At 48.8% G+C, this 25,020-nt stretch overlaps 1 protein-coding gene across 2 annotated transcripts; it reads left to right on the top strand.

Annotated features, from left to right (window-relative positions):
- Positions 1 to 559: 559 nt before the first annotated feature.
- Positions 560 to 23,136, top strand: LOC128411253 (transmembrane protein 121-like). Of its 2 annotated transcripts, none has more exons than XM_053383427.1 (2): positions 560 to 1,737; positions 21,736 to 23,136. In XM_053383427.1, the coding sequence occupies exon 2, from the start codon at positions 21,737 to 21,739 to the stop codon at positions 22,685 to 22,687; it is 951 nt and encodes a 316-aa protein (XP_053239402.1). In that variant the 5' UTR covers positions 560 to 1,737; position 21,736; the 3' UTR covers positions 22,688 to 23,136. The 2 variants fall into 2 exon arrangements, with proteins under 2 accessions (XP_053239402.1, XP_053239403.1); XM_053383428.1 differs by lacking the exon at positions 560 to 1,737 and adding an exon at positions 2,789 to 3,426.
- The last annotated feature ends 1,884 nt before the right edge of the window (positions 23,137 to 25,020 follow it).

Consider the following 25,020-nt stretch of genomic DNA (forward strand, 5'->3'; position numbering starts at 1 on the left):
GTACTTTTGTACCCAGGGCTCCGTGCATTCCGCAACAGCAGAGTCCAGTCAAGGGAGACGGGAGTTGGGGCACCTTTTGCGGCTTTGTTGTTTGCATACGAAGCGAGTTTTCTGGCTGCAAAGCGTTCGGCAAACAGCGGGTGAAATGTCACTAGCCAGTAACACAGGGACCCTGCATAGTGCGTTGGGGTTCCTTTGTGCTCCTCCTAGCGATTAGCAGGTTCAGAAATGTGAGAAGCGCATCCCTTTAATTCGCCTAATTTACACTGCTTTCAGAATTCAGCCGGGGAAGAATTCCAATTCGCTCGGTGCAGAATCGGCGGAGATTAAGCGCGCTGTGTACGTTTGTGTGAATGAGGCTGGGAGTGCAAAGCTCCGTCTCTGCGCGAGAAAGGACCGCTAATGGATAGGGGAGCATCGGAGGGCATGCACGCGCGCACCATCCATGGCCGCCCTGCCCTGCCTTGTGCTCTGACTTCTTTTGCAAGCGCGATCTGCAAAAACGAGCGTACGCGGCAGTACCCCACCTCTGGGGGGGGTGGCCCGTTAGTCTCCCCCCACTTTCCAGAACGGCCTCACAGCGAGGCAAGCCCTCGATTAGCACGGATTAATCACTCCCCCGCTCTTTCTCCTCCTCTCCCTCCCCCAGGCGGGAGTGGCCATTCAGCCAACCTGCCGCCTGACTAACTCACTTTAATTCACTGCCTGCTCTCGCTCGCCTCCAAATCGATACAGAGGCTCGCTTGATCCCAGCCGCGCTCGCAGCCTGAGCTGAGCACACTTGGCGCTTGCCAGACTGCAGCAGCAGCGGCAGCAGCGACCGCGCGGCTCTCCCAGCGTTTGCCCGGGACTTTTTTCCCCCACCTCCCCTTTCTATTTTAAAGGAAAGCATTCGCGATCCACCGAGGCGGAGAGAAGGCGAAAGGCGACCGGCAGCCCCAGCCTGCACAAGCCGAGCAAAGTCCCGCTTCCCTAGGAGAGGGGTGGGTCGGGGGGTGCTTGCATTTTACGCACACACACACACGTACCCTCCAGGCAACTGGGTGGCAGAATCGCTCTCCTCCTCTTCCTGGACTTGGAAACCTCGAGCTGCCTCCGGTCTGAGGGATCCGCTTTTTGACCTTCGCAGAGAGAGAGAGAGAGAGAGAGAGGCTGCCCGGGGTTGCATCGCGGGGGATGCCGTTGCGGGGCTCGGGGCCTGCAGGGCTCCGGGCCGAGGGTTGCTCGTCCCTTATGCCGGCGAGGAAGCTGCTGTCGGGGGAAGGAGCGCGGCGGAGAGGCAGGGCGAGCCCAGCGGCGCGGCGCGCTCCGGGGATCGGGCTGCGCTAAAGCGGCCGGGCGGGCAGGCGGGCGCGGGACCCCGGGAGCTGGAGCTCGGAGGAGCAGCAGCAGAAGGCGGAGGAGGGACAACTTGGGTCTCCGAGCCACGGCGATGGCCACGGCGGCGCCCTCTGGCAGGAGTCCGCCTGTGGAGTTGCCGTGATGTTTGGCGGAGCTGCCGGGAGAGGCGGGCGGCGGCGGCGCAGCGGCGGCCGGGATCCGGTTCCCGGAGTGTGAGCGGCGGAGCTCGCTCGGAATCCACGCGCGGAACTTGCCGGGCGTTCATTGGCTCCGGGAGGTTGCTGTTCTCCCACGGATCTCGCGCTCCAAGCCGGCGGATCGGCGGACCGGACCGGATCGGGCTTCTTCAGGGAACCAGTCCCTCCTGTGTCCCAGGGATTCCAAGAACGGCACTAGGTAAAATAATAATAATAGTAATAATAGTAACAATTCTTCAGACAAGATCCTTATTAAATGGGATTTGTTTTTGTTTTTCTAAAAAGGAAAAGCTCTCGGATTTATTTGGAAAGTGCCCAGAAGCTTTGCTCAGGCAGGCAGGCAGACTGACAAATCAAATCCCCGATACTGTACTGCGGTGATGGGTTCATTGTGAACCGTATGGTGGAAGTCTGGATATTGGGCATATATGGCATTCACACGTGACTGCTAGTAACTCCAGGCGATTTTTGTGACCGTGTGAAACTCAAGATACTTCTGAGTGTTGGCAGGCACGGGAATGTGATTTTCAGCTTTCTGCTGTGAAAGGGGGAGGAACTCTCTGTGTGTGTGTCCTCCCCCTTTCACAAAATTAAATTAGGATTGTTCATAGCCACCAGATTTTGAATATTAAATCTGCAATTTGGAATCAAACGATATGTGACTTGGGAATTCTGTGGTTTAACTTTTTTTTTGAAGAAGCAGACCGAGGATGGATGGGTACCTAGTGTGAATTGCCCCTGCTCCACAACTGAAAGGGCATAGAGCCCCCATTCTGTCTGTTTCAGAGACCAGAGCAAGATTGGTTCTCCCACCCTATGTTGGCTTTTCAAAACATAAAGACTCCAGGAGTTCCAGTGCACCGAATTCACACATCGTTTGACCCTAATATTACTATCTAGGCAGGCAGCTCCCTTTCTTTCTCTCCCTCTGTTTCTCTCACTCAAACACATGTGTAACACATGATAAGCTGTGCAGGGAAGGGAAGGCTGTGTAGGAATTTAGGAAACCACGTTGTACAGAGCAAGACCATTGGCCTTTTGAGCTCAGTATTGTATACACTGACTGGCAGCAGCGGTCCAGGATTTCAGACCTAGGTCTTTCCCCTGGAAATGTTGTGGATTAAACCCGAAACCCTCTGCATGCAAAGCAGATGCTGTACCACTGAGCCTCCTTACGATGCTCCTCAAACTGCTGCCGAGTGGTTTTTGGCTGCTTATGGAGGAATTGAGAAGGCAAAGTTGCCTTGCCTCTGATTCACATGACCGCTTGAGCTTCTGGCCAGCAGGGTTCTCCGTCTACGTTATGACTTCCTCCTCGTCAAACTGGACAGGGGACCGTTTCCATGCCATGTGCTGGGCTGATCTCCCTTTCCATGCTTCCTTCACAGCTGCTCAAAACCCTGCAATTGTGATCAAAGTCCCACATTCAGCAAGGGGCAAAGGGTGCATAGAATTGAGTTAAAGCGTTCCAGCGAGAGAGGAATGGATGGACAGACAGACAGACACTTCCAGCTTTTGAAAGCGGTTGTGCTTTGGTGAATGGAAGGGTGCGGAACCTCCTTTCCGGCTTTTAGGATATAGCTGCTTTGACTCCATTAGATGACCTTTGAACTTTGCCATTTGCCCCAGGTTAGATCAAATACCTCTGGCATGGAGGAAGAAGCCCTTTAACCAGACCAATGTACAAGGCGGGAAGACCAGAGGCGCGTGAACGCACGAGAATTGGGGAAGGGGCTCTTCAATACAGACAGAGAGAAATGTAGTATGTTTGGCTTGAGACATTGCTGCTGTGTTGAAACCTTCCTTCTCAGGGGCCATCTCCTTGAAATTGCTAAAGCTTCACCATCCGTGACCCTGCTTGCAATTGTGAAAAGCTCTTTCCAAACAGGTGTGTCTCGTGTCAAACTCGCTCAGTTATTGCGGTAGTGTGTCTCGACACTGGGCAGACACATATCACTCTGGGAAACGGAGAGGTGTCTCTGCATGATAAGCTGCTAAGTGGGGACCCAGCCCATAATTTTCTGAGCACCTCCCTAAGGGAGAACACCTATCCTATCCCATGGGTAACCAAAATAAGGCCTGGGGGCCTGATCTGGCCCAATCGCCTTCTAAATCCGGCCCATGGACGGTCCAGGAATCAGCGTGTTTTTACATGAGTAGAATGTGTCCTTTTATTTAAAACTCATCTCTGGGTTATTTGTGGGGCCTGCCTGGTGTTTTTACATGAGTAGAATGTGTGCTCTTATTTAAAATGCATCTCTGGGTTATTTGTGGGGCATAGGAATTCGTTGATTTCCCCCCCCCCCTTCAAAATATAGTCTGGCTCCCTACAAGGTCTGAGGGACAGTAGACTGGCTGAAAAAGTTTGCTGACACCTGACCTATCCTAAGGGAAGGAGAGGAGAAGCTACAGTGTCTCCAAATAGGCCAATTTCAGGTGGGGGGTTAGCAGGAGGTGTGTCTGAAGGACAGGTGCAGCAGTGCCTTAATGGTGAACTCTGATTTCCCAAGAGTTGCCCTAGCCTAGAGCCTTCTATTTGCCGTGGGAATCAGTTACCCAAGGGTGAGTTTCCTCTACCCACTCAGATGTGTTGCCAAGTGGGATTCATCTTGCAGTTAGGGCCATCGCTGAGCAAACGGTGGTTTAATTAATTAATTAATTAATTTGTAGCGTTCGTACCCCACTCGTCAGCCAAAAAAGGGCTCCCGGGGTGGCTTACATACAATAAATTAAAACAAGAGAGTCGCTTGCCCTGAGGGCTTGCAATCTTAAAAAGAAAACATGACTCATAAAGGGAAGGGGAAGGAAGTTGGGGGAAATTGCCAGTCCTTAACAAGAGTTCTTATAATGGCCTTCTGGTAGAGTTCAGGGGTAGGAGGTGACAAATGAAGCTGGTCTTGATGGAATGAGCCCTATTTCTTGTCTTTCCTGCTGAGACCGTCTGATGGAATGGCAAGGTTGCTGCTAGGAAGGTAGGAAGCTCCCTCCGTACTGTTTGTGATGGAGTTGACTGCGTGAGTCGGAGCCAACATAGTCAATGTCTCTCGTTTCCCACATGGAGAGGCACCTGCCAGGTAAGAACAAGGTTATCAGGAGTGGGGGATTCCAATTAAAATACTCCTCTGAGCAGCATCTGTTGAAGGAAACCCATTTGGCTAACCCTGTAGGGATGGAGAAACAGTGGCTCTTACATTGTCAGACTAGGTGATATCCATGGGTCTCTGTCCAGTGTTAGAAACTCAGATATATAAGCTAGGAGGCAAATGGCTCCTTGAACCAGGGCTACAGTCGCCAAAATGGAATGTCTTGTTGCCATTTCAGGGCCAGGCAGATCAAAAGTCGTATTTTTCAATATGGCTTTTTGGTTCCTGAATCCATTCTGACGGTTCAGATACAGTGGTACCTCAGGTTAAGAACTTAATTCGTTCTGGAGGTCTGTTCTTAACCTGAAACTGTTCTTAACCTGAAGCACCACTTTAGCTAATGGGGCCTCTTGCTGCCGCTGCGCCGCCGCTGCACAATTTCTGTTCTTATCCTGAGGCAAAGTTCTTAACCCAAGGTAATATTTCTGGGTTAGAGTCTGTAACCTGAAGCGTATGTAACCTGAAGCGTATGTAACCCGAGGTACCACTGTAAAATATCACAGATAAATTCTACAGTATGTGTTGTTAGTGTGTGAAAACAGGCAAGATCCACGGATCCCCAGGCATGCGCCTCCAGATGGTGGAGATGTCGGGCACCATCCTGGCGCCTGGGGAATCTTCACCTGGTCACAGGTGGCCGATCCCCACATGCAAAATGCGCCTTGCAAATTTCGAACACTGGTCCCTTCCAAACCTGTGATCCTGTGTGTATGAGAATTGGATCTATAAGAGGAAACCAGCTAGACCAGTTCCTTCTGCTAGCCAGCCAGTTAAGTCCTGCCATTTACATTACAGAGAGGCTGCCATGTTGCCATAGAGACAAATGGGGGTAACCCTCCTCACCTGGTTGGAAGGGACATCACCTCCTAAGGTAGAAGAACAATAGCCAGAATGTTGTGCACTGAGTTTGGCTGGTGCTGGAAGCTGGAGAGGCACAGACACGTCTGCTCTGGGGTAGACCAAAAGCTGTGACTTCAGGCTTCTTTGAAAACCTAATGGGGGAGCCGGATCTGTTTGGGTGCGAATGCTTTGAACCCCTCCATTCTCTGCTCAGGTTCTATATACAGTGGTACCTTGGTTCCTGAACAATTTAGTTGACGAACAATGGGCTCCCGAACGCCGCAAACCTGGAAGTAAGTGTTCCGGTTTGCGAACGTTTTTCGGAAGCCAAACATCTGTTTTGGCCGTTGGCATTGTTTCCGGGGCCAATCAGAACCTGTGCCTTGGTTTGCGAACGTTTTGGAAGTTGAACGGACTTCCAGAACAGATTGAGTTCGAGGACCAAGGTATCACTGTATGGGTAAATAAAAGCATATATCCTAAAGACACCACAGTTTCCACTGACCTTCAGTCCAAGCAAGCTGAACCCTGGGTCAGTGTCTCAGAGTCTCTCGCCATTTAGAGACTTGGATACACACAACAATATGTTGTTGGATTGCATTTCCCACTGTTACTGACCATCGGCCGTGGCTGATGGGTGTTGGGGTCCAATAACATTGGGGGGGCATAGGTTCCCCATCCCTGCTGCCCAGGAAGGATTGGAAGTTTGCCTCCAGAATACTTAACCCGTGGTAGATGTACTCTTGAATTGCTTTCTAAAAGTCTCAACCTGATCTGCAGATGTGCACGTTAACCCAAATAACTTTGCCAATAAAAGTGGTTGATTCTAACTTGCCCTGAGCAAACCGCACATTAACAGGGATCAACTATAAAGGTCGGGCTGTGGTTTCAAATATGAAAATAGACCCCAAAATAGAAGTCACGTTAAAAGTATCAATTGAGTTTCCCTCCCTGTTCGTTGCCCGTAATAAAATCTTCCACTCACTTCTCACCCCCGTTCATTAAGTGTGAGTGATGCCTCTTTAATAAATTAGGACAGGCTACTTGATGCGCTGTCATATGGCGATATGAAGGCATGAAGTGAGTGGCAGCAACTCAGATTCATCAGTGACAAGCAATATGTGATGGGTGTGTGTCTGGAATGGGGTGGGATATCCCCCCCCCGCGCATTTCCAGCGCGTGAGAAGCAGTCCATCTTTGGATGCAGTGGTGTCCCACACATTCTTAACCTAACAAGTATGAAAAATATACCTGCAACATACAACACAGAGATAGAAAAAGGACATATAAAAAATTGTGTGGTGTGCATTGCGTTAGCCAAATGACAGCCATTTTGGGCACAACTTCTCAATTTACTTGCTTATCTTTCCTTAACCTAGACAGCATCTTAAAAAGCAGAGACATCACCTTGCCAACAAAGGTCCATATAGTTAAAGCTATGGTTTTCCCAGTAGTGATGTATGGAAGTGAGAGCTGGACCATAAAGAAGGCTGATCGCTGAAGAATTGATACTTTTGAATTATGGTGCTGGAGGAGACTCTTGAGAGTCCCATGGACTGTAAGAAGATCAAACCTATCTATTCTGAGGGAAATCAGCCCTGAGTGCTCACTGGAAGGACAGATCCTGAAGCTGAGGCTCCAATACCTTGGCCACCTCATGAGAAGAGAAGACTCCCTGGAAAAGACCCTGGTGTTGGGAAAGATTGAGGGCACAAGGAGAAGGGGACGACAGAGGATGAGATGGTTGGACAGTGTTCTCAAAGCTACCAGCATGAGTTTGACTAAACTGCGGGAGGCAGTGGAAGACAGGAGTGCCTGGCGTGCTCTGGTCCATGGAGTCACGAAGAGTTGGACACAACTAAACGACTAAACAACAACAATATTTCCTTAGGGCTGGGCATAGGAGCCAACTCTTAGGGGCTGTGGGGGCTTTGGCCCCCACAATAAAATATTTGAGGGGGCTGTGCTCCCACAAAGTTGATGGGCATTCAAATGGCGTGTGTGCACCGTGTCATGTGATTGATTATGCGGAGCAGGGCTTACCTGGGCCCCCACAATATTTTGGCACCCCTGGGACTGGGGAGCCTTTGTGCCCCTTCCAGTGTTGCTGAACTACAGCTCCCATCAGCCTTAGCAAGCGTAGCCAGTGGGCAGGGATGATGGGAGTTGTGGTTCAGCAACATGGTTGGGGGGGTTCCCCACACCTGCCTTAGGTTGAGCAATGCAGACAATCCGATATTGGATTCAAAGCACTTAAAATACATGATGCTCTGTATCTTAGATCAAGCTGCTCTGTCCTGTCTGACAGCCGCCCAGATAAGTTCCTGGAGTCTGAAGACTGATGGCTCCAATCAGATTTGTTTATCTCAGAAGCCAGGAGTGAGGAACCTTTTTTTTATCTGGAGGGACATATTCCCTAGTGGTCAACCTTTCATGCCAGCAGTTGGCAGGGACAGAAGTGGGTGGGGCAGAGCTAAAAGAAGGTGTAAAAATTCTGTGTAAAAATTCAGAGTTTCCCACACCTACTCTAATCTTTCTATCAAACATACAGGCAGGCAAGAGGGATTATCACATATTCCAGTCAGGCAGAAGCGCGCGAGGAGGGCACTGAGCAAAGACCAGGGCGGTTGTGTGACCTAGTTAAAGCCTCAAGGGCCTAATAAAGAGGCTTGCAGCACCACATTTGACTCCCAGGCTTAAGATTCCTCACCCCTGGCAGAAAACACTTTTTGCAAAATTGTAAAGGTTAACCCAAAGGCTTCTTGAATTTCTAAATTGCCTGATTTCGTGACGCTGTTTCCATCTCTATCAGCAGAGGCTGATTCTTTCTCTCTGTAAAGCAGCCTAATTCATGCTAGCTGTAACTTTTTCCTCCTCGCCAAAGACTCTTTCCTTACGACGCACTTTAGGCACTGTGTGTGTTGGGTCAGTGGTGGGCAGACTTCATGCTCGCAGGGTCTACGTTGTTTACTAGACCCCCAAAATCCAAAGCACACAATTAAAGAATTTGTATTCGGGGTATTTTGGTCCGAGTTGCAGAACTGAATAGAGCTTACCGTCTTCACACAATACACTGTTGCTTACACCAAGGTCTCTTCATCTCAGCAATACAACTAGGATGTGGGGAAAGGAATCGTTTGTTCTTGTTGCCATGGTTAAACCATTGGTGGTCAGAAACGGATCAGCGGCAAATCACCCAGAAATCAACTAACAGACATGTGCATCTTCTGCCCTCTCCTCCGTGTTACGTAAATTGGGTGCTTTGTAACTTCTAACTGCCCTGTCCTGCCTTAAAAAAAATAATCAGCATCTAAGTTACAACAAAATATTAAAAACAGTGAATGGTACCCAATGTAGAATAGACACATTGGCATCAGTGACCAAAACACCATTTATTTCAATGGGTCTGCTCCGAATAGGATTAGCCTTGGTTATCACTCGATCAGCCCCGTTCCTGATGTTTTCTTACACGCCTTGAATTTTTTTCCCTTCTTTTAGGAACATTCCTGGGTTTTTTGTTTGGGAATTCATAAATTCATGCTTGATTGTGCACTGTCTTCTTAGGAAATATCCTAAGAAGATCCTTTAGGAGAGGAGAGGTTGGAAACTGGATTAAATAAGTAGGTGGTGCATCGGTGTCACCTCTGTTTCACTCCTGTTTGTGTCAATCATCTGTCTTTACCTGCCTGCAGCATGTGAAGGCAGCTACCATTAGCCCAGTATTGATTAGTCTATACCTGTCCTCCTGTGTTGCGGTCCAACTAGGGCTAGGTCTGGGCACGAGAAGCATATTGGTTCAACTAGATGAGAGCCTAGAGCCTGTGACAGCTATTTTATTGCTTGCTACTTAATGTTGTGGCACTACTTAATACGTTGCTCTTAAAAACCAGTTAAACCTGGAAGAGGCATAAATTCTGCACAGAGCGATCTATACTAATATTGCTCTTCGTTAGGGCTCCTGGCAACTTTATCAATGGATATATATATATACAAGCGGCAGGGAGGATCAAACACAGCAAAGAGGGGAGACCAAGCGAAGGGAACATGCACACAAGCTTGCACGTTTCTGCACACACACACACCCGCACAAAAGTGCTGCGTGTGGTGGAAAAATATCTCATTTCAAGCAGCCTGAAAGTGTTCTGGTCTCTGCCTTCCATGCCTCATTTGGGATTTTTTTCTCCGCAGATCTGTTATCTGCATTGATTCCGACTCCTGATTGTTTGCCGTGTTATTTTCTGCTCTTGTCTCTAATCTTCGTAGTTTCTTTTGTTGCGTTTTGCTTGTCTTCGCTGGAACTTGCATCTCTCCACATCTGCAGTCGTGAATGCCATTAGCTGTCTTCTCAAGTACATCACTGAACAAATCCCTGATTCCCCTGTCAAAGCCATCCTCGCAGTTGCTGCCCTTTGTAACTTCAGAGTCTTCAGAGCTTGCACAGCGTAGCAACTAACAACCTGATCCTATTGTTTGCTCAGGATTGAACCTCACCCTCTTTCATAGAGCTTACTCCCAAATAACTGAGCATGGATTCCTACTGCAAGAGACTGTTCAAATCTCACCTCTGCCGTGAGCTCAGAAGGTGGTCTTAAGCTACCCATTATCTCTGGGCCACAACGTTACTCCCCCCCACACCTTTAAAATGAGGATAATAATATTCACCTGAATTGCAGTATGGATTAATGAGATGCAAAGTGTTTTGATTGCTGTTCAAATGGTAAGTCCAATACCTATGTATCTTTTTGAAAGCTGCTATTATTGTTGTTTATTAAATTTATTGCCTCCCCTTCACCAGCAGGACCCAGAGCGGGTTACAACAATTGAAAATTCAGAATTAAAAACAATTAGAAACGCATTGCATGTACAAGAATACTAAAATCTGCCTCTCCGTTGAAGTGTTTGTTTATAATGTCTCAAAACTGTTTCCCCCGTGTTGCTCAAATGCAGTGCTAAGAAATTGACAGTGAAAACCACATCAAAATAATCTTATAAATACAGTTTATACCCTGGTAATCAGAAAGGAATGTTGCTATCCACTTCTATAACTATAGGCCTAAACAGGGACAGAAGATAAAGTGAATCACTTTTAAACCTCTCCCTCTAAAATAAATGGGACTTGTTAAAAATATTTCAATTTATCTGTATCACATTCTTAATTTGTACCTAGATCCAGAGGCTTGGGTAGATAAAATCTTTCACTGATTAATCTTCTTACACTGGTGAGGTTGTATCAGAGTACACCCGCTGCAATTAACAAAGCCAAGTCAGTCATGCCCAGTGTTCCAATCAAGAGAAGTAATAGTACCACTCTATTCATCCTTAAGGGACGTGGGGTGGCGCTGTGGGTTAAATCACAGAGCCTAGGACTTGCTGGTCAGAAGGTCGGCGGTTTGAATCCCCGTGATGGGATGAGCTCCCGTTGCTCAGTCCCTGCTCCTGCCAACCTAGCAGTTCGAAAGCACGTCAAAGTGCAAGTAGATAAATAGGTACCGCTCCTGCAGGAAGGTAAACGGTGTTTCTGTGCGCTGCTCTGGTTCTCCAGAAGCGGCTTAGTCATGCTGGCCACATGACCCGGAAGCTGTACGCCAGCTCCCTCTGCCAATAAAGCGAGATGAGTGCCGCAACCCCAGAGTTGGCCACGACTGGACCTAATGGTCAGGGGTCCCTTTACCTTTACCTTTATTTATCCTTGGTCAGACCACACCTGGAGTGTTGTGTCCAGTTCCAGGTGCCACAGATTCAGAACAATATTGACAGGCAGGAACATGTGCAGAGGAAGGCGACCAAGATGATCAGAGGTCTGGAAACCATGCCTTATGAGGAATGGTTGAAGGAGCTGGGTATATTTAGCTGAGAGGAGATATGATAGCCATCTTCAAATATTAGAAGAGCTGTCACATGGAAGATGGAGCAAGCCTGCTTTTTCCTGCTCTGGAGGGTAGGACTCGAACCAACGGCTTCAACTTACAAGAAAGGAAATTCCGACTAACCATCAGGAAGAACTTTCTGACAGTAAGAGCTGTTCGGCAGTGCAACGGACTCCCTTGGGGTGGTTGTCGACGCTCCTTCCTTGAGGTTTTTAAGCAGAGCTTGGATGGCCATCTGTCACGGATGTTTTAGTTGGGATTCCTGCATTAGAGGGGGTTGCGCTAGATGACCCTTGGAGGTCCCTCCAAACTTTACTACCCTCGGGAAGTCTAGCATTAGATACATGGACGCGGGTGGCGCTGTGGTCTAAACCACTGAGCCTCTTGGGCTTGCCGATCAGAAGGTCGGCGGTTCGAATCTCCACAACGGGGGGGAGCTCCCATTGCTCGGTCCCAGCTCCTACCAAGCTAGCAGTTCAACAGCACACCAGTGCAAATAGATAAATAGGTACCATTGTGGTGGGAAGGTAAACAGCGTTATCGTGCGCTCTAGTTTCTGTCACAGTGTTCTGTTGTGCCAAAAGTGGTTTAGTCCTGCTGGCCACAGGACCCGGAAAGCTGTCTGCGGACAAGCACCGGCTCCCTCGGCCTAAAAGTGAGATGAGCGCCACAACCCCATAAAGTGGTACCTTGGGTTAAGAACTTAATTCGTTCCGGAGGTCCGTTCTTAATCTGAAACTGTTCTTAACCCGAGGTACCACTTTAGCTAATGGGGCCTCCCACTGCTATAATAATAATAATAATTTTTTATTTATACCCCACCCTCCCCAGCCAAGGCCGGGCTCAGAGCGGCTTACAAGCAATAATAAAAACAAGATGAATGATTACAACTTAAAAACAAAAATAAACTACAACATTAAAATAATGGAACATTAAAATATTAAAATGTAGCCACGCCGCCGGAGCAGGATTTCTGTTCTCATGCTGAAGCAAAGTTCTTAACCCGAGGTACTATTTCTAGGTTAGCGGAATCTGTAACCTGAAGCGTCTGTAACCCGAGGTACCACTGTAGTCACTTTTGACTGGACTTAACCGTCCAGGGGTCCTTTACCTTACCTTAACCTTTTAGATACATCTTAACCGTCCAGGGGTCCTTTACCTTACCTTAACCTTTTAGATACATGGGGCATTTAAGCCTTCATGAGGTTTCCTTAATCACAGTGACCCTTACTTTAGGTTGGACAAACCCGATTCTGTGCTATAGTGAGCCTCCCAGAACTGCTGGAATAGAGATGGTCAGTTTTTGACCAGATTGTTGGTGGCGTGGCTGCATCCCAGAACCCAGAGGCTGGGGTCAGTTAATAGGAACATAGGAAAGGAGGTTTGCTGTATACAAAGTCAGATTTTTCTTTAAAAAAAACAAGGGGCCTGGAAATTTTCTAAATAAATTATGAGTTGGAAGTCGCCCCAAGTATTGTCTAGTGCAACCCCCTACAATGCATACAAACCCTCCGCAATCACACCTCCTCTCCATGGACCACACCCCTTGAAAGGGTTAATCTCAATACTATCTGCACCTAAGCTAACTTCTGCAGTTGTGGTTAAGCAGCTAGCAAAAAACCGCAATTGCAAGCTGGGAGCTACTTCCTCTTTCTGCCGGCTAGCAGGGAGCTGCAGAAACGCAAGAGACAAGGAGCACACAAACAAGGGAGGGAGGGGGCTTAGCTAGTCATATGCCATATAAGGAAATAAGCTTAACCTTGCCAGCTGATTGGAGAATTTGAAGAGGTGGGAAGAGATGGGCAGACTCTCAGGTATAAAAATGCTTGTTTACTTGTATCGTTGTAGCCAGTCTTTGGAGAGGACTCCACTGGCTGCCTCTGCGCAGATCTCAATAAATCTCTTTTCTCTGACCAAGAAGTCTCTGGAATTGTTTTTCCCCTCTGGCCACGGGGTTGGCGGACCGCTGGACCTCCGGGTACTGCTAATCTAAGGCTTCATTTTGGGGGCTCGTCCGGGATGGGTCCCCACCCCACGAAAGGTGGACCGAGGGGCCAGACTCGACCGGGTGAGCAACCAGGACCAGCGCTCGCAATCTCCAGCGCGCACCCTGCCAGTTCGTAGGGGGAGATCGCCACGCTGTGCCTGAGCCGAGACACCCAGTCGGGAGAGAAAAGAGGACGGCCGAAGGAGGGGTCCGCAGCGGAACAGGTAAGCCCAAGGGAAAGGGCGTGGTAGGAAGCCTGATCAGCTTCCTCTGGCTGTGAGCAGTAGAGTGCCGCCAGAAAAGGGATAAAGGGTCTGGCTGTGAGCAGTAGAGTGCCGCCAGTAAGGTTGGGGAAAGGGGAAACAGAGGGAAAATTATTTTGGTGTGTTTTGTGTGTTGCATGTTGGAATTATATTGGGGTGTGTTTTGTGTGTTGCATGTCAGATACTCCAGTGGCTGAATTGTCAAGTGTGGGCCGGGGCTTAGCGTCCCCTTGGCCGAGCGATTGCAGGGCTGTGCATTTCTTAGCAACGAGAGTTCGCCAAGTCACAGTCTGTAGTGGTTGGTGTGTGAAAGGATCTTAAGCCCGGTTAGGAGCGGAGTATCTGAAAAAAAAAAAAATGTAGTCTGGGGCAAGCTAACGTAGTCCTCTGAAATGCTTTTTAACCAACTGGAAAGCAGCTACGAAGCATGATGATTGGGTTCAAATTGAGAAGAGAGAGGATGTGAGGTTGATTGGCCCACCCAAGGAACTAATTAGCCCTCGGAGGGCAGATTTAATTTGCAACTAATCAACCCACTATATCAAAATATCTTGAACGTCCACCCAGACCAGATCCCCTATATTTCTACCTGGAAAATCAATGTAGAAAAGAATCCACCGTGGCTGAAAGCCTGCCGAGGCGACGCCCCACAAAATACAATATGTGCAGTCCGACCGGCAGGGAAGTCAGAAAAGCCTCCGGTGATATCAGAGCCGGAAGGAGAGGAAGGAGAAGAGGGGGAAGTCATTAAACCGCCGCCACCCTATGCTCCACCAGCTGCCCCTCTAGCGAATCCCCCAGGCCCAGGGCCCCAGGACCAGGGAGGAGCCGGCCCTCAGCCTGAACCCTCCAAGGTTGATGAATTAGAGAGCGAAGAGGAAGAGGATGATGAGGAGTTTATGAAGGGACTAATTGAGTTAGCAAAGAAAGGAAAAATGTGGACACAGTATCAGACAATTGAGATTGCAACAGTATGTACAACCCTATGTGAAAGAAGTGGATGTTAGTTCCCATTTGTTAGCAGCAACCAGGGTGTCCCTCCATAAGTCCCATAAGGCACAGAAAAAGGGTGGGACTGCAATGATGCCTCTACGCAGAGTGTATGACCCACCAGCCCCCCAGGACAGGGTGGGGAAGCACCACCATGCACTTATACAGTCCAACATGTGCCTTTTTCAAGTGCTGATGTGTGCAATTGGAGAAATTAGAACCCTACCTTTGAGGAGAACCCAGATGATATTGCCAACGCCCCATTATAAAGGCTGCCTTTGTAGCTCAGGCAGCGTCCGATATTCGCCAAAAGAAAAAATCCAGAAGCCTGAGGGGTGCATCGGCCATGGGCTGGAATAGATGTTGGAAATAGCTCAAACCACTTACAATCAGAGAGATGAGGAGGCCCAGAGAAAAAAGGAGAAGTATCAAACAAGGAAGTTGATGACATTACAGGCAGCCGCCCCCACCCCTCAGAAAAGAGGAAGTGCCCGGGGAGGAGGGCGAAGCCGTCTTGGAAGGAATCAGTGCGCCATCTGCCGACAGGAAGGGCACTGGAAGAGAGAATGCCCTATTCTATTATTAGGAAGAGATTTGTTGGTAAAGTTGCAAGCCCAAATTATTTTTAAGCCATCGGAGAAGCCACATTGTCCACTATGTCACTTGGGGAACTGGTTGTGGAGGCACCCCTGAGGGAGTACTGGCGCCTCATGATGATAAAAGAAGAGGAGGGACCCATCCCCGCCAGTATTCTGGAACAAGTGAACCCCCCAGGAATGGCAAAGAATATCCCACCAATAATTGTGAAGCCCAAGCCATTTGTCAATCCTGTTGCAGTAAATAAGTATCCCATCCCACGAAGGGCGACTGAAGGAGTGTAGGTGCATCTAGAGCGACTGCTCCAACATAGGATCTTGAGGCAATGCCAATCACAGTGGAACACCCTTTTGTTACCAGTGAAGAAAGGAAGCAGGCTATTATCCTGATACCAGAGCCAAAGAACTGCAGAGAACTCTGTGGCTTTCTGGGGTCTGCAGGATTTTGTAGGATATGGATATTTAATTACAGCATCATTGCCAAGCCTCTACATGAGTCAACCAGAGGAACTGAGAGAGACCCCTTTGTTTGAGGCACAGAACAACAGCAAGCCTTCGTGGATTTGAAGAGGGCACTACAGCAAGCCCCAGCGCTTGGCATCCCAAACCCTGAGAAACCCTTTACTCTATTCGTGGATGAGGACCAAGGGACAGCGAAAGGGGTTTTGTGCCAAAAATTGGGAAGCTGGCAACAGCCAGTGGCATACCTATCTGAGCGCCTGACGCCTACAGAACAAGGCTTACCACCGTGCATGAGAGCAGTTGTGGCAGTAGCCACCCTACTGAACAAAGCAGACAAATTTATTTTTGGCCAAGACACTGTTTGTGTGACCCCGCATGCAGTCCCAGCTCTGCTTGACATGAAGGGTACCTATTTTCTCTCCCAAGCGAAGATGAGAAAGTGCCAGATGTTACTGCTGCATCCGCGTTTGAAGTTTCAGGTCACCACCGCCCTCAACCCAGCTACCCTGTCCCCGGTAGGAGAAGATGAGGAGCAGATGCACGATTGCATTGAAGTAATGGATGAAGAATATTTTAGCAGGCCTGACCTCAAAGAGGAGGCAAACCCCTATTGGCCTTCATGGTTTGTGGATGGAAGCAGCTTTGTTAAGGCTGGACAGCGGAAGGCAGGCTATGCAGTAGTAGCCTTGGAAGACCAAGTGATTGAAGCGCAGCCACTCCCGCCTGGAACGTCGGCCCGGCTGGCATAAATAACAGCGCTCACCAGAGCCCTGACCCTAGCAAAGGGACAGAAGATAAACATTTATACTCTAAGTATGCCTTTCTGACTTTACATGCCCATGGAGCCTTATGGAAGGAAAGAGGTTTGCTTACCTCCAGAGGAAACCAGGTGGCCCACCCACAAGCCTTATTGAACCTTCTGGATGCTGTATGGGAGCCCAAGGCAGTGGCAGTTATCCATTGTTATGGACACAAAACTGGACTAGGAGAAGTGGCCAGAGGAAACCGACTAGCAGACAGGGTGGCCAAGGAAGCAGCCCGGGAACCAGCTCCCGCGTCAGTTATTGGAGCACTGGTCCCTGGAAGGATCTTGAACACCGCTGATAAGCCAATATACACCAAAAGGAGAGGGACACTGCAGATGCCCAGGGGCTGACCATGTCCAAAGAAGGATGGTACCTTACTCATGATGACAGAATATGGATTCCAGAGTCCCTTTCTCGGCAGATTACTCAGAGATACCATGAGTCCACCCACATGGGACCAGATGCCACAACCAGACAGCTGAAGCAGTGCTTCTACATAGCCCACCTTTATCAACTGGCAGCCCAGATTTCCAGGAAGTGCCCGCTATGTCAAAAGAATAATCCCAGAACCGGACCCTTGGCTCCCCCAGGGATTCAGCATAGTGGAACTGCACCCATGGAAGACCTTGTTGTGGATTTCACTGAATTGCCCCGCTGTGGACTATACCGCTACCTGCTTGTGGCGATCTGCACGTATACAGGATGGGTTGAAGCCTGGCCCACCAGAACTGAAAAGGCATTTGAAGTAACCAGGTGCCTGCTTAGGGAGATCATTCCCCGCTATGGACTACCTAGGTCAATAGGATCTGACAATGGACCAGCCTTTGTCCACTCAGTTTTGCAATAACCCCCCATGCTAGTCAAAATGTGCAGTTTGATAATTATGTGCAGTAACTCTCCCGAGATTTTGTCTCTTTCTTAACAGGTGGACCCAGGCCCACTGCTGTTACCTCACCCCTTGGGTCCACCACACTTAAGTGAAGAAGGCTATTTTAGATTGGACAGTTACACCAAATCCTGATGATCCTCTGAAGCTAACCATCTCCAGAAGAGCGCCAGACGACTGGACAAGTGGATGGGAGGGACGCCCGCGGGCAGCGTCCCCAACGTAGAGACTTTTTTCCCCAGCAAATTTTAAGGCACCGCCAGGACTTTTGATATTGGGGCCAGAACTCTTTGATATGGTCACTCCGTGTGTCAGGCCTCTGCAAGGGTGGATATATATATTCCTGTGGGTATATGTTAATATATGTAGAGGGAGAAGCCCCTTTCGGATACAGTGTGTTGGGAAGAAATCATGAGAGTATTAAGCATCCACAAGGACAGGTGGGAAAATTGGTTAAGATAATAGGCTCCTCCTCAGAGAGGTGGGACACAACCTCCCAAGAAGCAAGGCAGCTGATAGAGCACGAGTATCAGTGGGCCCTTCAGCAATAAAATAGATATGTCCCAGATAATAATGTCAGCATTTCAGCCACCATTGATCACATGGAAACAATGATAGCCAGGAACCCGCTGAAAACTACAGGAGGTGATCTATGGGGTTGGTTATATTCCTGGCTGCCTCATGGCAGTTGGCTCAGGCATATTGTGGTATTATTAGCAGGGCCGCTGTTAATCCTTCTGCTTCTTTGCCTCTGTATACCCTGCTTGGTGCAATGCTTACAAGGTGTGATGCAAAAAAATAAAAATATCATGGCCCTTATTGTTCTCCCCCAGGATTATAAACCCAAGAGACCAGGACGAACCTAGGAGATAGGTTGTCCAAAAGAAGAGGAGGGAATTGAAAGGGTTAATCTCAATACTATCTGCACCTAAGCTAACTTCTGCAGTTGTGGTTAAGCAGCTAGCAAAAAACCGCAATTGCAAGCTGGGAGCTACTTCCTCTTTCTGCCGGCTAGCAGGGAGCTGCAGAAACGCAAGAGACAAGGAGCACACAAACAAGGGAGGGAGGGGGCTTAGCTAGTCATATGCCATATAAGGAAATAAGCTTAACCTTGCCAGCTGATTGGAGAATTTGAAGAGGTGGGAAGAGATGGGCAGACTCTCAGGTATAAAAATGCTTGTTTACTTGTATCGTTGTAGCCAGTCTTTGGAGAGGACTCCACTGGCTGCCTCTGCGCAGATCTCAATAAATCTCTTTTCTCTGACCAAGAAGTCTCTGGAATTGTTTTTCCCCTCTGGCCACGGGGTTGGCGGACCGCTGGACCTCCGGGTACTGCTAATCTAAGGCTTCACCCTTACTGACACTGCCTTTGTTCCTATGGAAGACCCAGTATGGTCTACTCTGACTGGCAGCTGCTCTCAGGGTATTCAGAGAGGAGCTTTTCCCAGCCCTGCCTGGAGGCAGCACCTGGAATCGAATCTGGGGCCTTCTGCAGGCAAGGCAGTTTTTCTGCCACTGAGCTACCACCCTTCAACTAAAGTTGATATATATATATATTGTTTTAAGCGATAGACTCTCCTTCCATCCCAGCTTGTTCTCCCACTTTGCATCTCCTTCCCTCCCTTCTCAGATGCTCCCCAGCGCCAGGAAGCCTTCTTAGCCTTCGCCTCCTCCTGCTGATGCCTTTCTGGCCCAGGGGGTCTCTTGGCTCAGCGGGAGCACTGCAAGCCTTGGAATTTTAAAGGCAACCTTAGCAGCTGACTTAATAAGCCTTGCTATTCCAAGCCCTACCCACACCGTGCGTGCAAGAGGCTGAGGCACAGAAAATATAATGAAAACATAATGCCTGTGGTGGTTGTGGGAATGTGGGCTTAACTTGATCGCCTCCAGTGCATCTGCATTTCAAAAGCCATTCCGCTCAATAAGGAGGCAGGCCCCACATTTCGGCGGCGCACAACTGGAATGATTTTCATGCGCAGAGCAAGCCATTATGTTGTTTTCTCTCCTCCCAAATGCTAACCAGCTTCGGTTTGCAGGAGCATTTTTCAGACTTTACTTTCCTGGAGCCGTTTCTCATCTAGATATCTGCTAAGCAACCCCTGTAGACTACCAGTGCGTTGCAAAGGATTCTGGGATCTAGAATCTAGAGCAGGGCCTTTCATCCTGAGGGCTGCATTTCCTTCTGCGGGTGGGGAACCTCAGGTGCAGGAGCCAAGTGCGGCCCTCCAGGACCTTTTAACTGGCCCTCAGGACTCTCTGCAGGCCACACCCCTCCTGGGCACCCCAAGTGTATTTTCCTTGGCTGGAATGTGGCCTCAAACTCCCATAATGCCTCTTGCTTGTCTAGATGGAGGATAAGGAAGGAGCTACAGAAACTTTCCTGCCCGCAGCACAAAGGAAAAATCCACATTCATTCTTTCACCTGCCACTGGCCTGTGGCCCTCAGAACATTGCCCAGAAGGTTATATGGCCCTTGGGTTGGAAAAAAGTTCCTTACTATTGAAATTTCCCAATAGTACTTAGTGCAGCCAACTCCTCACTCGTGTGTGATTGCACACATGCACAGCAATGGGAGGTAAATAATTCAGACCTGGGAATGGCGGGAGAGAGCTGGAAAGTCCGCATGGCTCACGAGGAGACCCTCCCAGAGGACGTCAGTGAGCCAAAATTCCAAAAATTTAAAAAGCTTCAAAAACCCAACAATTTATGGATTCTAAAACGGCATGTGGGATCTCTCGCTGTTGCTGCGCTGCTCCACTTGACAGCTGTTTGGCAGGAAGCTGCCTTGTAGAGGGCTCAGGCGCACTGTTCCCTGCCCTTTCTGGTGATCTGGAGGCAAAGGTACTGTAGAAAAGAAAAAAGAAAAACAAGTGTTTAGAGGGTGTCCCCCACTTAAGTTCATTTTGCTTATGCTCACGGAGGCCTGGAACGTAAGTTGCTTGTACAGTGGTACCTCGGGTTACATATGCTTCAGGTTACATACGCTTCAGGTTACAGACTCCACTAACCCAGAAATAGTGCTTCAGGTTAAGAACTTTGCTTCAGGATGAGAACAGAAATTGTGCTCCAGCGGCATGGCGGCAGCAGGAGGCCCCACTAGCTAAAGGGGTGCTTCAGGTTAAGGACAGTTTCAGGTTAAGAACGGACCTCCGGAGCGAATTAAGTACTTAACCTGAGGTATCACTGTAATCCAAAATATTTTCTTTGCCCTGTTGGGACCGTCAGCTCCTAGCAAATTGTTATATATTTTTGGCACATTTTCTTCTTCTTCTTTTAATAAGTAGAGAGAAGCTTAGTACTTACATAAACTTTTCCCCAAAGTGCTCAAAGTACAGTACCATTATCCCAAAATGTTATAGATTCTGGCTTGGAAAGCACTTTCATTCAGGTACGTTCAGGACAGCTTGAATGAAACACCCCTGTTCAGTTTCCAGGGCTAGAGTACGATAGCCATACGATCCTCATGGGAACTAAGAGGAGATTGATTTGCTTTGTGCAGCTGAGGGGCTCTTTGGTGCAGAGATACAGAAGGCTTAGAATCATAGAATCATAGAGTTGGAAGAGACCACAAGGGCCATCGAGTCCAACCCCCTGCCAAGCAGGAAACACCATCAGAGCACTCCTGACATATGGTTGTCAAGCCTCTGCTTAAAGACCTCCAAAGAAGGAGACTCCACCACACTCCTTGGCAGCAAATTCCACTGTCGAACAGCTCTTACTGTCAGGAAGTTCTTCCTAATGTTTAGGTGGAATCTTCTTTCTTGTAGTTTGGATCCATTGCTCCGTGTCCGCTTCTCTGGAGCAGCAGAAAACAACCTTTCTCCCTCCTCTATGTGACATCCTTTTATATCTTTGAACATGGCTATCATATCACCCCTTAGCCTCCTCTTCTCCAGGCTAAACATGCCCAGCTCCCTTAGCCGTTCCTCATAAGGCATCGTTTCCAGGCCTTTGACCATTTTGGTTGCCCTCCTCTGGACACGTTCCAGTTTGTCAGTGTCCTTCTTGAACTGTGGTGCCCAGAACTGGACACAGTACTCCAGGTGAGGTCTGACCAGAGCAGAATACAGTGGCACTATTACTTCCCTTGATCTAGATGCTATACTCCTATTGATGCAGCCCAGAATTGCATTGGCTTTTTTAGCTGCCGCGTCACACTGTTGGCTCATGTCTAGTTTGTGGTCAACCAAGACTCCTAGATCCTTTTCACATGTAGTGCTCTCAAGCCATCCTTATCCTTGACATCCTTATCGAAAGCTGCATAATGCATAGTACGTCAGGGATGGGGAGAGCGCATGGCCGTGATGGCTCAGGAGCCCTTAAAATGTTTTGACTAACGTGTGCATCTTCTTTGCAGGATGGTGCCTCCCCCACCCATTAACAAGCCCCACGTCTGCCTCTCTACCACCCTCATCATAAGCAGCATGGTCCTGATGGACGCCTACCTGGTGGAGCAGAACCAGGGCTCCCGGAAACTCGGCATTTGCATCATGGTCTCTGTCGGGGACATCTGCTTCCTGGTTGTGCTCAGGTATGTGGCCGTCTGGGTCGGGGCCGAGGTGAGGACCGCCAAGCGAGGCTACGCCATGATCCTCTGGTTCCTGTACGTCTTTGTCCTGGAGATCAAGGTCTACTTCATCTACCAGAACTACAAGGCGGACCGCAAAAGCTTGGACCTCATGGCGCGCAAGGCTCTGACCCTCCTGCTCTCCATCTGCATCCCGGCCCTGTACGTTCTCCTGGTGGCCACAGAGCACATGGAATACGTCAGGACGTTCAAGAAGAAGGAGGACCTCCGCAACCGGCTCTTCTGGGTCATTGTGGACATGTTGGACGTGCTAGACATCCAGGCCAACCTTTGGGAGCCCCAGAAGAAAGGTCTGCCCATCTGGGCCGAAGGCCTGATGTTCTTCTACTGCTACATCCTCCTGCTGGTCCTGCCTTGCGTCTCGCTGTGCGAAATCAGCATGCAAGGGATCAGCATCGTGCCTCACCGCATGATGCTCTACCCGATGCTGAGCATGCTCACCATCAACATCGCCACCATCTTCATCAGGGGCAGCAACATGGTGTTTTTCAGGGACATCCGGGTCTCCGGCATCTTCATGGGCAAGAACGTGCTGGCCATCGCCCTCAAGGTCTGCATGTTCGCGCAGTACAGGAAGCACCTGCACCACGCGCCGGCAGGATCTGGCGCGGCGGCAGACCCCCAGCACAACACCATGGCCCAGACGCAGCCTGCCATACACCTGCTGAAACCCCAAAACCAGACTCCCTGTCCCGAAGGGCTGGCCCAGGAGAACACATGACACGCTGGGCATCTCCCCACACCAGGCGGCAAGTAACACCTGTCTGTGGTCACTAGGGTCAACTGCAAAGATGAACAACGCCGACTGGGCCCTGCATAGCCAGTGCTGGTCCCTCCAGAAAGTCTGCAAGAGACCTCTTCCCTCCCTTGCACAGGCCGTGTCCTGGAATTGCTCTGGGCTGAGGTGGGGTCACTTCTAGAGTGGCGCAGAACGGATCCCAACCCTGACGCCAAGGTGCAAGCTAGCAGGCCGCAGAAACTGGAGAGTGGCAGCCTTGGGGATGATAAGATCTGCTCGATGGATAGCGGGCAGCAGCAAGCAATTCGACTCCTTCCTTTGCCTTTCGTGTACTCATTCATATCTGTCACCCAAGTTGCTTTGGAACGTAGCCAGTTGGATTGGCTGGGGGCAGGCCTTGAGGAAACTGGTAAAATGCCTTTTCCGCATCTGTTTGATGGTGACCTTCCTTTCTGGTATGGGCCAAAGGCACTTGGTCTACTACCTGCCTGCTCACATTCCTTGGGAGTGCCTGGGGCGGGGAGGACATTTTTGGGCAGCCTTTCCCCAAACTGAATCCTTCCAGATGTTTTGGGCCATGACTCCCATCAGCCTCAGTCACCGCAGCTCATGGGAATTGTAGTCCAAAACATCTGGAGAGGCGATAGGTTGAGGAAGTCTAGCATAGGGTTTCCATCTACAATTGTCCTCCCCCAGTGGAAACATGCTGGATCATGGCCATTTATTTTCTTTCTTTCCCCCCATGAAAACGTTTCCAATAAAACAAAAGGCCAAGCCCTGAGGTTTTCTATTCTTTCTGTCTGTCTGCCTGCCTGTCTGTCTCTCTCTCTCTCTCTCTCTCTCTCTCTCTCTCTCTCTCTCTCTCTCTCTGCAGATGGCTTGCCAGCCTTCTTTTCCCCCCAGCAATTTGGAAAATATTTGGGTCTGGTGTTCTCCAGGAGGGCGAGAAAGGCAAAAACAAGTTTTGGCTGCAGGAATCAAACTAAGGACTAAGGGGCACAAAATAGCTCCCAAATTTGTCACCCCAGGGATTGTGTTACTGCTCTGTTCTGAATCCTTTTAAAACGAAACTAAACAAAACCCTCACCTAATGCGTGGTTTGAAATTATTGTTTGAAAATTCTATGTTCATCCATCCAGGGACTGGGTTAGAAAATTTATTCTTATTGAATCAAGGAGCAGGTGCAGGCTTTTCTTTTCAAACAATATTCTAAGCCTGACAATGTTCTTGTAACTTGATAGAGACAGCTGTGGATATGGCTGATCTCGTGAGAATGAAAAAAGACAGAACAAACGAAGCGGTTCCTTCTATTTTTTTCAGCTGCGGGAGTGTTTAGGGTTTGGGTTTTTTCTTCTTAAAAATATATATATATATATATATATATATATATATATATATATATATATATATATATATATATATGCACCTTTTAATTATATTTCAAGTTTAATTTATTATTTTTCATCCAGCTTCCAGTTCTGTAGCTTGCAGCCAGATGCTGTACATGTTTACTTGTGAGGCAATGCTGATCAAGTTCCAAGGGGTTTACTCACAAGTAAGCATCTGATTGGCCATTGTGACAACAGGATACTGGACTAAATGGGTCATTAGCCAGAGCCAGCGGACTCTGCTTAAGTTGGACTTATGTTGGACTCCACCTCCCATCAGTCCAAGCCCAACACATCTAATGGCTGGGGATGATGGGAGTTAGAATCCATCAACATCTAAAGGGCCACAATTTCCCCAACCCTGACCATAGCTGTTTAATAATAATAATAATAATAATTATACTCTGCCCTCCCTGGGCAGAGCTGGGCTCAGGACGGCTAACACCAATAAAATAAAATCACAGTAAAAACATATTAGGGGGAAAAGAGAGGGAGGGGGAAAAAACCAATTTAAAATACAGGTTAAAATGCAATTTAAAATGCAGCCTCATTTTAAAATAGCTGATAAATCAAGACCATAACGGAAGGGAAACATAAGGGTCAGAGCGAGTCCAAACCAAAGGCCAGGCAGAACAGCTCTGTCTTGCAGGCCCTGCAGAAAGATGCCAAGTCCCGCAGAGCGTTCCATCACGTCGGGGCCAGTGCTGAAAAGACCCTGGCCCTAGTTGAAACCAAGCTAACCTCCTTGCGACCTGGGACCACCAAAATGTTGTTATTTGTGGACCTTAAGGTCCTCCGCAGGGCATACCAGGAGAGGCGGTCCCGTAGGTACGCGAGTCCTAGGCCGCATAGGGCTTTCAAGGTCAAAACAAGCACCTTTGCATCCTGCCCAATGAATACATCCATGTAAATCAAAACCATTAAACC

The sequence above is a fragment of the Podarcis raffonei genome, chromosome 3 (assembly GCF_027172205.1).
Source record: "Podarcis raffonei isolate rPodRaf1 chromosome 3, rPodRaf1.pri, whole genome shotgun sequence".
Taxonomy (NCBI): domain Eukaryota; kingdom Metazoa; phylum Chordata; class Lepidosauria; order Squamata; family Lacertidae; genus Podarcis; species Podarcis raffonei.